General features: G+C 38.3%; 1 protein-coding gene across 1 annotated transcript in view; it reads right to left on the reverse strand.

Moving 5' to 3' along the window:
• LOC103610188 (zinc finger protein 420-like) overlaps positions 1-13932 on the reverse strand; it is a 24271-nt gene extending 10339 nt beyond the window's left edge. Inside the window, exons 1-2 of the mRNA XM_008594405.1 lie at positions 13889-13932; positions 10774-10920 (exon numbers count right to left, since the gene is read on the reverse strand). Of these exons, the coding sequence (XP_008592627.1) occupies positions 10774-10812 (39 nt within the window). The 5' untranslated portion in view covers positions 10813-10920; positions 13889-13932. The remainder of the gene's footprint in view (positions 1-10773; positions 10921-13888) is intronic.
• Between the last annotated feature and the right edge of the window lie 655 nt (positions 13933-14587).

The following is a 14587-nucleotide window of genomic DNA, read 5'->3' on the forward strand; positions in this document are numbered from 1 at the left end:
TCCAACCCAGGAGCATAGAGTACCTTTCCACTTTTTTTCTCTTCTTTAATTTCTTTCAACAGTGATTTGTAGATCCCACTGTAGAGATCCTTTACATCCTTCATTAAGTGTATTCCAAGGTGTTTTATTTTTGAGGTGACTATTGTAAATGGAATACAGCTTCCTTGATTTTTTTTTTCTGCTAGCTCAAAAACACTACTGATTTTTGTGTATTGATGTATCCTGCTACTTTACTGACATTGTTTACTGTCTCAAGAGTATTTTGGAGACTTTTTTGGCTTCTCTGTATACAGGATCATGATATCTGCAAACAGGGACAATTCAACTTTCTCTTTTCTGTTTGGGATGCTCTTGCTTTCTTTCTCTTGCCTAATTGCTCTGGCCTAGTACTTTCTATACTATGTTAAATAACAGTTGAGTGTAGATATCCTTGTCTTGTTCCCATTCTTAAGGAAAAGCTTTCAACTTCTCCCCATTCAGAATGACAATGACATTAAGTTTATCATATGTGGCTTTTATCATGCTGAGATACTTTCTTTCTATACCTAATTTGCTGACACTCTTTACCATGTAGTGATGTTGAATTTAATCAAATGCTTCTTCAATGTCTGTTAAGATAATGACATGGTTTTTCTCCGATTTTGTTGATGTAGTGTATCACATTTATTGACTTGTGTAGGTTGCATGATTCTTGCATCCTGGGGATGAATCCTACTATCGGGATGACTGTGATATATAATTTTTTGGATGTGTTGCTGTATTCTATTTCCTAATATTTTATTGAGGATTTTTAAATCTATATTCATAAAATATCTTGGCCTATAGTTTTCTTTTTTGATGGTGTCTTCATCTGCTTGTGGGATCAGGGGGATAATTGCTTCACACAATGAGTTTGGGAGAATAACCTCTGTTTCAATATTTGAAATAGTTTCAAGAGAATTGGTATTAATTCCTCTTTGAAGGTTTGGTAGAATTCAGCAGTAAAGCCATCTGGTCCTGGCATTTTCTTTGTAGGGAGATTGATGATTACTGCTTCAACCTCATTGCTTATTATTGTTCTGTTCAAGTTTTCCATGTCTTCCTGATTCAGTCTTCATAGTTCGTGTCCAGAAATTTCTCTGTTTCCTTCAGGCTTTCAAATTTATTGGTGTATAGTTGTTTATAATAGTGCCCAATGATTCTTTGTGTTTCCGTGGTATACGTTTTGCTTTAAAGGTTTGGTAGAATTCAGCAGTAAAGCCATCTGGTCCTGGCATTTTCTTTGTAGGGAGATTGATGATTACTGCTTCAACCTCATTGCTTATTATTGTTCTGTTCAAGTTTTCTATGTCTTCCTGATTCAGTCTTCATAGTTTGTGTCCAGAAATTTCTCTATTTCCTCCAGGCTTTCAAATTTATTGGCGTACAGTTGTTTATAATAGTGTCCAATGATTCTTTGTGTTTCTGTGGTATACGTTTTGATGTCTTCTTTTCCATTTCTGATTATTGTCATTTGTGTCTTCTCTTTCTTTAGTTAGCCTACCTAAAGGTATGTCTATTTTGATTATCTTCTCAAAAAACCCCCCAACTTTTTCTTTCACTGATCATCTGTATCATTTTGGGGGGCTTTATTTCATTTAGTATTAATCTGACCTTAATGATTTCTTTCCATCTACTAGTTTTGGGGTTGGATTGTTTTTATTTTTCTAGGTCCTTGAGATATAGTGTTCAATTGTTTATTTGCAGCCCTTCTATTCTTCCAATATAAGCATTTACCACAATCAATTTCCCTCAGTACTGCTTTTGCAGTATCCCACATGTTTTGGTATGATTTGTCTTTATTTTCATTAGTTTCAAGAAATTTCTTGATTTCCTATTTAATTTCTTCTTGGACCCATATGTCATCCAGGAGACTGTTGTTTAATTTTCACGCACTTGTAAACTTTCCAGTCACTATTTAAATATATTAACTTACTCCTGTCATTTTGATTTTTGTTTGGATGTTTTAAATATCTTTTGTTTCTTTATTTCCCTTTTATAGCTCATCTTCTGTGTTTGTTGTTTTTTTAAGGTGCTTAGATAGGTTTTTTACTCTTTAACATTAGCATTTTTGTCTATTACTGGGTTTTATTCTTTTGTATTCATGGTAATTATTATTGTTGTTCAGATATGAGATGCAGTACTCTCTTGAGAATATCTTGTAGGGCTGGCCATGTGGTAGTAAACTCCCACTGTATTTGTTTTTGTGGGAAATATACTCTTTCTACCTCACTTCTAAGGGATAGACTCGCTAGGTATAATAGTCTTCACTGGCAATTTTTGTCTTTTAATATTTTGAATATATCATCCTATTCATTTCCTGTCTTTAAGGTTTCTGATGAAAAATCTGTTGTTAGTCTGATAGTGGCTCCCTAATAGATGACAATGTTTTTGCCTTATTCCTTTTAAGATTTTCTTTGTCTTTCAGCTTTCCCAATTTGATTACAATGTACCTTGGAGATGATCTTTTTTTTAAATTGAATTGCTTCTGGGATCTCTGAGCCTCCTCAACCTGAAAATCCATTCTCTCCCTATACCTGGGAAGTTTTCTGTTTTTATTTAATTGAATATATTTTCAATGCCTTTTACTTTTTCCTCCCCTTCTGGAAACCCATCATTCAGATGGTTTTTGTGGTTCAAGTTGTCTGCTTGTTCTCTTTCACTTTCTTCTTTTTAAAAAATTCTTTCTTTCTTTTTTTTTTTTTTTTTTTTTTTTGGTTCACTTGTGTTATTTTGAAAAGACTGTCTTCAAGATCACAAATTTATTGTTCTGCTCATTCTAGCATGCTGTTAAAGCTCTTAGTTGTGCTTCAAACTTCATTTAATGACACTTCCAGTTCCACGAGTTCTACTACCTTCTTCATTTAGGGCCATTGTCTCTTTGTACATTTCCTTCTTCAGATCCTGGATACTTTTTCTCATTTTGTTGTGCCTTCTGAGTCACCTTCTATCTTATTTAGCTTCCTTAGGATTGTTGCTTGAAATTCCTTTTCAGTCATTTCAAGGACTTCTTGCTCTACATGGTCTGGTAGGTGAAAATTATTCTATTCCTTTGGTTGTGTCATAAGTTTCATTTTTCAAATTTCTACTATCTCTAAATTGGTCTCTAGCCACCTGGTAGAGCAGTTGTTTTTTCCTAATACTCAAGACTGGGCTTTGAGGAAATTCCTGTTGTAGATGTGTTTTATACTGACCATTGAATGGGGTGTTTTAGTACTGGTTTCAGGTAGATGCAGTAGTGTACTTTCCATGTAGGCACTTTGGCAAAATTCAGTGTTGGAATTGCATATAGGTAAAAAAAATTATAAAAATAAAAAAATCATCAAAAACTTTTAAAATAATTTTATGTAAATAGAAGAGAAAATGCAACTTATCTAAATTTGTAGGATGCAGAAATAGTAATGCTTTCAGAAAATTTACAGTATTGAATGCACATATTTTTTTTTAAAAGGAAATACCTAAAATCAATAAGCTAAGTTTCTGTGTTTGGAAAGTACAAAAAAAGAGCAAATTAAATTAAAAGGAAACAGACAAAATAAAAATTAGAGCAAAAATAAAAATAAGACAGGAAATTGAGAGAAAATTGCCAACAAAAATATTGATTCCTCAAAAAGATCAATAAAATTAATAAGCCTAAAAGTAAGCTAACTAAAAAGATAACGACACAGATCAGAAGTTACTAATATCAGAAATGAAAAAGAGGACATCACTACAGAGCCTGTGGACATTAAAAGAATACATACGATGAACAACACTGAGCACAAATTTTATAACCTAGATGAAATGGACCAATTCCTTGAAAGACACAATTTCCCAAAACTCACATACATTAAAATGGATTCCCAAAACTCACATACAGACCAATTCCTTGAAAGACACAATTTCCCAAAACTCACATACATTAAAATGGAGTACTAGAATAGGTCTATATCTATTATGAAAACTGAGTAAAAATAATAATAATCTTCAAAACAGAAGGCACCTGGGCACAACGTGTTTACTGGAGAACTCATCCAAACATTTAAAAGGAAGAAATTATACCAACTCTCTACCATCTGTCGGGCCTTAAAGACTAACGCCACCTTAAGTGACATTACAAGCAGCGCCATTATGGGCCCACAAGGGCATATTAACATGGCAGCCTAAGATGGAAAGTAGGGTGGGAGTGTCTGTGGGAACTTTGCCTTAGCCCTTATTGGCCAAATATGCGCTTCCGCGCTCGTGAACACTGCGTGATTGCGATAGCTAGGCATTGAGACAGGATGCATGCTCTCATAACCTTTAAGCTGACTGGAGGATGTAAAAAACCTCCCTCCCCATTTGCCTTTAAAAGCAAGTGCTTGTGTGATAATAAACGGAACTGCTTGACAGAACCCCTGCCGCATCTGAGTGTCCCTTAACCAGGCTGGTTGGGGCCGGTGGCTGTGCTCACCTCTCTTCATGGCTCTCTTCCCCCATCTCCTTCCAAAGGGGACTGGAGGGAAAGAGTAATCCGGGCCATTCACTCGCCCACCAAAAGGAACGAGGCTAGGGCCGACCCGACACCATCTATTTCAGAGAATAGAAGATACCTCACAACTCATTCTACAAGGACAGCATTAACTCAGTACCAAAATCAGACAAAGATATTACAATAGAAAACTACAAACCACTATCTCACATGAACATACAAATATATTTAAGAAAATGCTCAAAAACCTAATCAAACAATGTTTAAAAAGAATTATACACCACAACAAAGTGGTATTTATCCCAAACAGGCAAAGCTTGTTCAATACTTGTGCATCAATTAGTTCTATCCTTCACATCAAAACACTAAACACAAAGAAATTAGATGGTCATATCAACCAATTCAGAAAAAGCCTTTGACAAAATGCAGCACCCATTCATCATAAAAACTCTCCTTCACAATTTGATAAAGACTATCTACAAGAAACTGTAGTTAACATTATTATTCCTGGTGAAATACTCAAAGCTTTTCCAGAAAATCAGGAACAAGGCAAAAATGTGCCATCTCATCACTCACAACATTACACTTAAAGTACTTCACACTGCAATAACAGAAGAAAATGAAATGAAAGATTACAGACTAGGAAAAATAAATCAGTAAAACTGTCTTTGGTTGCAGGTGATATGAGTATCTGTGTAAAAAATTCTAGTAAACAAATGAAAAAACTCCTGGAATTAATAAGTGACTGTAGCAGGATTGCAAGACACAAGATTAATAAACAAAATTTTATCACATTTCAACACACTAGTAATGACCAAATAAAATCTTAAACAAAAAACACAATACTATTTGTCAGAACCTCAAAATATAAAACAGTTGCAAATCACCTATGTCATAGGAAATTAACATCAAGAATACATAATGAAAGAAACCTTCCACAGCTATACAACAACAAAACAAATAACCTGTTTAATAAACAAGCAAAGGAGTGGGCTGGCTGGTTAACTCAGTTAGAGAGCAGAATTGTAACACCAAGTTCAAAGGTTCAGTTCAAAGGTTCCCATACCAGGCAGCCACCCCAACCCTATTCCCCAACAAAAAACAAGAAAAGTAACTGAATGGACATTTCTCCAAAAATGATATACCAATGTCTAACAAACACATAAGATGCTTAACAGCATTAAACATTAGAAAATGCAAAACCACAATGATATTCCTTCATGCTCAATACAGCATAACATGTTATGGTGAAAGTGGAACTTTAGTATGCTGTGGGTGGTGACGTAGAATGGTACAGCCCCTGTACCATTAAAAAAAAATACACTGCCTTCTCAAAAAATTTAAAATGGTATTGCCGTGTGATTCAGAAGTTCAAATTCAGTGTATATATCCAAAATAATTAATAGCTGAATCTACAAGAGATATTTCCATACCAGTGGAATTCAAGGCAGCATTAGTCACATAGTGAAGTGGTACAAGCAACTCAAACATCCGTCCATGAATTAATGGATAAATAAATTGTGGTATGTAAACAGAAAGGAATATTATACAGCCATAAAAAGAAAGAAATCTTAACATATACTATAAAAAGGAACAGTGAGGACATTATGCAAAGTGAAATAAGCCACTCACAAAATAACAAGAATGGTATGGTCCCACTGATATGAGACAAATTTTGAGAAACCGAACTAGTATGTCAGATGTCAGAAGCTACAAGGAGGGAAAAATTGAGGGTTGTCATTTAATGGACATAGAGCTTCAATATTCCAAGATAAAAAAGTTCTGGAGATCTTCTGCACATCAATGCAAACATACATAACACTACTTAAAGGTAAAAACTGGTTCAAATGCTAAATTTTTTGCTATGTATATTTTTCTTTACCAAAACTAAAATTAAAATAAATATTTTAAAAACTAATTCATGCAACAAACTAAAATATTTAAAAATATGTGACTAACCGAAAAAAAAATCTAGGAAAAGAAAAGTGGAAAAGCAAAGGATTAAAAGGCAGACGAGATGACAACAACTACAAAACAGCAAAATGGCAGACCTAAACGTATCACTTTCAATAATTAGATTAAATGGAATTAGTCTAAATATTCTACTGAAGGCAAAAACTATCAGATTTGATAAGAAAGACCCAATGATATGCTATCCAGAGACATACACTTTAAACACAAAGACACAAACAGACTGAAAGGTAAAAAATAAAAATAAACTACTACACAAACACTAACTATGAAAAGCTTAAGTGGAAATATTAACACTAGCCAAAAGAATATTCAGCATGAAATATATTACCAGAAATAAATGGAGCAGTGAAGGATGTGGGCCACACTATTGCTTACCATAGCACGGAAAATGGAAAGGATATCTCAACCTCTCAGGGATCTGCCAAAGGAGAATTCTGTGAACAATGGGAAAAGTGCTACCTGCTCTCCTATCTCTGTCACTGAGAAAATATGAGAAGAGAGATAAATTAAAGGTGGCTGGCTGGCCAGATCACTAAGATGGTCAGAGCACAGTTTTGATAACACCAAGGTCAAGGGCTTGAATCCCCCCATAGGCCATGCATCAATAAATAAATAAGTAACAATGAAAGAAAGAAAGATGTTCAATTTTCAAACAAAATTTAAAGAAAATGTAAAGGAGCCAGAACTTGCTGAGTTTGAAAGAAAACTACTTTTCAATCCAACTTTTTTCCGAGACACAAACTCCTTTGTGCCAAGAATCACAGTATTTTGTTAAAAAAAAAAAAAATTCCAGTATTCTAAATACCACAGGGTGTGATACATAGACAGTGACTGATAAACAATGAAACTTCTTAAGGAACAGCTGCCTCCAAGAGAAGAGGAGGCCAGAGAAAAAAGGGCCTAACAGAGAGGTAGCACTGATATAATGGATTATAGTACAATGGAAGTCGATGCTTTTTAAAGATGTAAAACAGGGTAATTTCTAGTATCAAAAGGGCAGAATTAGAAAAAAATTTTTTAAAGGGTCATTGGATTTTCAACTATTATAACCTGAAAATAGGCAAAGAAATTGGTCAACTGCAAACTCAGGCATTTAATACAAATGGATGTTGACAGAGAGTAGTGAGAGCCCAGAGGGCACAGCGCAGAAGCAGGAGGTATTGTTTCCAGAGACAAACATGGCACCCTAATCTAAGAACTAAACCAGGTGCTCAATAGGCATAACTAACTGCTCAGACCAGCGCCTGCAGGGTGCCACTCCTTCCCACCCTACTGTCTGAAGGGAAGTGCCCACGTGTTTATGCCATTCTCCTCATTGAGAACTGGCCACATGTTGAGGAGATGAAGGTAATGGGCTACTGACCATGATTTAGTTGGGTTTTCAGCCAAGTGTATAACAGTAGATTTCTAGGGCTCTTGAGAGGGGGAAAGTATATCTTGCATGTGGTAGAAATTTATGGCCAGAGAGACAAATGGGGTCTATTAAAGACTGCTGCAAAGTCTTACTATTCCTCTTATTTTTTTTTTTCCCTTTTTGCCTTTTTTACTGACCGGTAACGGGATCGCCACCCGCGGTGTCACGCCCGTACCAGGGACCGGCAACAGGATCACAACCCTCGGTGTTGTGCCCACACCACGCTCAGCCAGTGAGCGGGAACCGGTCTCCACATGGGATCCGAACCCTCGGCGGGAGCGCCACTGCACTCCCAAGCGGCGCACTCTCCAGTGCGCCTCCGGGCCGGCCCCTATTCCTCTTATTGAGAGATGGAATCTAATTGCCTTCCTCTTCAATCAGCGCTGCTCTTAGTGATGTGCTTGACTAAGAAAATGTGATGGGAGACATGCTTTGGGATCTGAATAGAGATAACCAGAAGCCTCAAAGCCTCTGCCTGGGCCTCTTGGACATTTGTCCTGGGAGAAGCCAGAAAAACCTGACTACCCTGAGACTGCCAGACTCTGAGGAAGCCCACCTGGCCATAAAGAGAGGGCTGGATGTCTGCCCAATATCCCCAGCCACTAGTGTTCTTCCACATGAGACCAGACACATCATGCAGCAGTCAACCCACACTTCCCTTTTACAGTCTACTTACTCACAACATTCCAACATGGAGTAAGGAAGAAATTCTTATTCTAAGCAACTAAGTTTTGTGTCACTTTGTTACACAGCTGATCATGGGAACACCAAACAAGTCATTAGAGACCATAGGCAGTACTCTGATATGTAACAGGAAGAATGTAGGTTCACATTGAACATTAGGTCCAAAATAAAGCCAGCATTTCACATCTTATATTACATCTCAAACTCTAATTGAGAATGTCAACTTTCAGTTAACTAGTCTGTCACTTTTCTTTCCTAACCAACTGTGAGCTATGGTTCCAGTTTATAAACATACTGATGACTAATGCACACATCCATTTTTCTCATTCATTTCTAAGTGATTACCTGAAATAGAAGAATGCAATACAATAGTAAAAAAGTTTAAAAACATGACAAGTCTTCTTGAAGCAGAAACACAAAACTGCACAGTAAGAAAAACTACACATAGAATCACTGACATAAATTTATAGAAGCAAAATGTACAAATTATGAAAATCTGCAATTTCTGTTCTTGTTCTTTGCATGCCTTTTTATTGGCTCTTCATCAATGTCCCACTAACTCCTGAAGGCTTTCTTCCCTCAGACACTTAAGGATGTCACCACAGGTGCTGGTTAGAAGCCCAGGTCACCAGGGATTGAGCCTCATCACTAGGAAACATGCCCTTCAGGTTTTTACAAAAATATTTCCAATGGAACAAAGTTACTGTCTGTATAAGCACCGACACCTCCTCCCCCTATATAGGCAGTGTATACAGAAATCTGAATAATATGAAAAGAACAAGCAAACAAAAGTAGCAAGAATTGACACCACAAAGGATCAGACACAAGAAACAGGGAAGAGTCCAGGAAACATCCCATTTCACTGGCTTGGGTCACTGTCTGGATGGTAGTGATACCACATGTAAGAGAAAAAAGTAGATGTCACTTTCATTTTGGATTCATGGACCTTAAGGTAAGCAGTCAAAAGTGAGTTCAACCTATGATCCAAGGAAAAGGGAAGAAATAGAAAAGGGAAAAAGCTAAATAGAACCAAGATTGCAAACTAAAGAGGACTGAATCAGTGAAGAAGAGCATAGTGAGAAGAATAGCACCCAGAATGAAGCACTTGGATGAGCTATGTTAAGAAGAAAGAAGAATTCTGAAGAAAAGAGAGAAAACCATCAGTAAGGGGATTAGAGAAACAAACTAACTGACACAGAATTTCCAGGGGAAGATCATGTACAGCAGTGTCAAATGGGGCAGAAGCTTCAAGTTAGAAGAAAACTACGGAATAGGCACTGGACTTCACTGTAATTTACGTGATAATTCCATGAATGAAGTACAGTCTTCCAAACCTGTACGCAATCCATAGGACATGTGAGTGAAGCCATCTTGAACCAACAGCCTCAATCACGGCACCAGGTGACGAAAGCTGCATCTGCCATCCAGGCAATGCTAGCATGAGAACTGCCCAGCCGACTATACCCAACATGTGGATCCACAGAACTTCAAGAAAATAAAGTGGTCTGATATTTTAAACAATTGCATTTTGATTTGTTCTTACACAGCAAATGCTAAATGATACATGTAAGCCCCCAGAACTCAGTATGTTTTAACAAAATTATGTGGGTGAGAAAGCCTTAAATTACATGAATCCTTACAGACTGCTTATTCAGCAACATGTGCCTTAGCACTCACTAAACATTTCCACTCTGGAAAGCTATGCATTCATTTCCAGGTTGGCAGTCAAAAACTTTCTAACAGAGATGGTATTTCCGAACTTAGTGCCAATAAATGCTCATATCCCATGAGAATTTGACATATTCTCTTGTCAGGTTTCATTCCAATCATTCAAAAAAAGTGTCTGCCTTTTTGACATGACAACAGAAAGACCAGAGACAAATTTCTACTCAACTTAGATGACTCTGAAGTGTTATATCTTCTATATCTATATCCAAACTTTACTGTACATATGTACATTTCCTTCAAGCTGAGGTTTACTCATTTCTTTTCTTTTCTTTTTCTTTTTTTAAAGATCCCCGGTGTTGTCAGCACCATGCTCGACCAGTGAGCTAAGTGGCTATCCCTATACAGGATCCAAACCCGGGGCTTTGGTGTTATCAGCACTGCACTTTCCTGAGTGAGCAATAGGCTGGCCATACTCATTTCTACTTTTCCATTTTCATTCATGCTCCCCACAATACCCAGGTAATACAGTGAAAAAAAATAAGGAATAAATAAATAAACAACTCACCGGAGACTTATACATCTTTTCTTGCTCTTGGAAAAGCATAGCACACTCTGGCAGCTTAGCTGGGAGAGGACGGAATGAAGTAGATTAAGGAGAGAACTGTTGTGGCTTGACCCTGGATTCTCCTGCCCAAAACTCTCTACACGTTAGCTGGAAAAGACAAACAAACAAACAAAAAGTCTCCCTGTGAGACAAAAATCCTTTATGGTCAATAAAGGCACAACAAAGACCCATTAAACATGCATCTGCAAGTACATTAATTAGTGCACATTGGACACATAATTTATTTTTGGGTTAATGAAAATATACATTACCTACTGATTTAGCAAGAATCAACCTTACCTAAACATACAACTTAATCATTGAAACAAAGAAAAACACATTGTGTCATTACTAATACTAATGCTATAGAAATAGAGTTAGGCTAATATTGACTATTTTTGTATTAATATAATGACTCCACACACGACTCCAGATAAGTGTCTCCACTTCAACACATCTCATTTATATATACCTAAATATCTGTATAGTACACATTTGGCAACCCAACATCTTTTGGCCATGATTACATAGGTAAAAAATGTACATTATATATATCTCTTTTGGTATACTATTCCAGTAACGTTACCAATGTACATTATATATATCTCTTTTGATTACATAGGTAAAAAATGTACATTATATATATCTCTTTTGGTATACTATTCCAGTAACGTTACCCAGTGATTGATCTCCCTACACCAAAACCCTCATGTATTATGCTCTGACAACGAACAGAGCTTTGCTGTATGACTTGCTTGGGCCAACAGCACATTAGCAAATGTCATGCAAACATAAGTCTGACAAATACTGGCCACTGGTGCTTGCCTTCTTAAACATAATCACAGTGTGAAGAAGCCTGGGGCTAAACTTTTGGAAACAGAGGCCCCAGCCAAGAGTCAGCACAAACCACTGGATATATGAATGAAGCCATCTTGAACCAACCAGCCTCAGTCAAGGCACCAGGTGACTAAAGCTGAACCACCCAGCTAAACACACCCAAAATGTGAATTCCTAGAACTCCAAGAAAATAAAATGGCTGGGTTTTTAAAGCCATTTGGGTTTTGATTTGTTCCTTACATGGCAAATACTAAGTGATACACCTAAGCCCCCAGAACTCAATATGTTTTCAACAAAATTATGTGGGGAAGAAAACCTTAAATTACATGTCAAATACAATCAATATACCTTCACAACCACAGGGTGAAGTTTTGGAAATTACAATGAATATCAACTAAGAGGACTTCATTGAGATTCCTGGCACTAATGCAGGTCATGTGAACCATAAAAATTAATTGTTTGCACATCAGTAAACTATAGTGCAAGATTTTTTTTATTTTTTTTAATGTCATGTACAAATTGTTTACTTTAAAAACATAAAAAGTGTCTGTTTCTTATAAGTTACTAGTGAACTGTATCAGGGTACTTCAAAAGTTCATGGAAAAATATAATTAAAAGAAAACATGGATCTCTCCATGAAGTTTTTAAGGAACACTAGTATTCTAAGTTTCCCATTTAAGTAATGTAAAATTGGCTCCTATATACATTGGCAAAATTTGTGATTTTCAAGAACAGAATACTGACATTAAGGGAAGTACTTATGTTATTTACTCTTTGTGGTAAAATGATCCATGGAAAGCACTGGAGATCAAAAAAGGATAGGGACGTTTAAGGCAATGTATGTCAAAGCATACCTTGTTCTAAGTTGTCTTCAGCATTACAGAAGTAATCTCAACAGTAAACAAACAGTTGTTTTGATGGAAGTGTGGCAAAATGGAGAACAACAGGCAATAAGTCAGGATGTCTAACATCAACAAATCATGTGCCCCTCAGCAATTCACATTTCCTCATATCCAATTATTTTCAGTTTTCTTCCAAAATAGAAATAACTGGCAAAATATTCCTGAACTACCAGAAAGAAACCGTGAAGATATAAAACCATCAGCATATCTCTAGATGCCAAAATTGGTGATAGGCTGGGTTTGAGGGAGCTCAGACACTAGGAACAATGAGGGAAGATTGAAGGAATGGGAGTGTGTTCAGAGAGCACTGCAGACAGATGCTCTCAGCTGTGACAGGTTATTCCTGCACCCCACGGAACACCTTCAAACCCCTTCAGTGAGTAACATTTCCTACGTCTTTGCCTGTTCTTCTCAAACTCACTCTCCCTTTTGAAAGTTGGCCTAAAGCTTCCAAAATCACCCAGTCTCAGATAGTTCCTGAATGAGGTATTACGGCTAAATCTTGTGCACTGTACGCACTGGACTGAATAACTGCGTGGGCTGTGAAAGCTGCCCCTTTCTGGGACTCCTTTGCCTTTGCTCTGACGCAGTCCTGAGAGGGTCCAGGCCACAGCGATGTTCTCGCAGGTGGGATTCTTATTCACATTCATAGGGCGCCCGCCTTCAAACTCTGTCACAGCTCCTGTACCCCAAATAAAACCAGAATGTCATCCTATGCCCCAAGTCCCTCCTAGAAGTCACTGTCCCTGACAATTGGGTCTTATATCAAAGTCTGTAAACTCAGGCCAGGAGTGCTGGGTAGACCACACAATGCAGAAACTTGACCTCAAGGAGAGACACCGAGACACCAACGACCACAACAGCCACAGAGTAACGCTCCATCTGCACACACCTCACAGTCCCAGGTTCACACCTGGGATCTGGGGCATGACACTAATGTCCACACGCTCACGTTACAGATGGTGAAGTGAGTGTCCCATAGGTCGGTACCAGGTTCCTGATGGCGGAGCTGGAACGTGACCTCCCCACACCTCCCAGGGTCGCTGTCTTCAGACACCCCCATCCACGTTCCCGTCGCCACCTCGGACCTGAGCCCCCGTCCTGGGACATCTGGAACCGGCTTCTGCACACCCGGCAGCGCCGTCCTCTGACGGAACCGTCTGGAAAACGCAGCCCGGGAGCCCCTTCCCCGGCCCGGCCCAGGTCCGCGCTCGCGCCCCACGTCAGGCCCCGCGCGCCCGAGGTCCGCGGCGCTCCTGCCCCCCAAGTGCCGGGACACCGGCCCGCTCCCCAGGGCCCCTGAGGCCCGCGGGCTCCTCTTTCACCCCCGCACCCACCTTCAGGGACGCACGATCCAACCACAGGATCTGAGGAGCAGCGTAGGGGACAGCAGAAGCGTCCGGAATCTCCACAAAAGTTGGCGGAGTGCTCGGGATCGCACATGCGCAGAAGAAACCCGGAAAATCCTTTCCCAAAGTAGGCCTGCAAGGGTGACGTCATTGCAAGGCAAAACTACGTTTCCCAGAAAGCGAGGGGAGCGAGGATGCACATGCGCAGAAGAAATGCACAAAGACCATTTCCTATAGTCCTGTGCCTGCAACGTTATCGTCAGTGAGACTGCATTTCAGAATACTCTGGGCTCCTACGTTAGGAACCAAACAAGAAAATTTTTTAAATTTTCCCTGCACGGAGTACTGTTACCGGAAGATCAGGTCTTGTTGGATCAAGACTGGTCTCCAACCAGGCAATAGACTAGTCTCTAGTCCACAGATGTGGAATTCTGATTTTTTAGTAGATGTTAATTTGACAACCTGAGATATTGTGGCAATAATGGGGAAATTCAAAAGGGGTCCAGGTATAGCTGTTATAGAACCCATGTCTATTTTTAAACATACATTTTAAAGTTTGAAAAAATCATATCTCTATTTTATTTTAGATGTGTAAAAAAAAATTGACATGGCAATTTTCTTTCAAAACAGTAAGAGATGTTTGTTCACATCCAGTAAACTAATTTGTGAGTCTCAATGCACTGTATT

This window comes from Galeopterus variegatus, unplaced genomic scaffold (assembly GCF_000696425.1).
Source record: "Galeopterus variegatus unplaced genomic scaffold, G_variegatus-3.0.2 Scaffold10728, whole genome shotgun sequence".
In the NCBI taxonomy this organism is placed as follows: domain Eukaryota; kingdom Metazoa; phylum Chordata; class Mammalia; order Dermoptera; family Cynocephalidae; genus Galeopterus; species Galeopterus variegatus.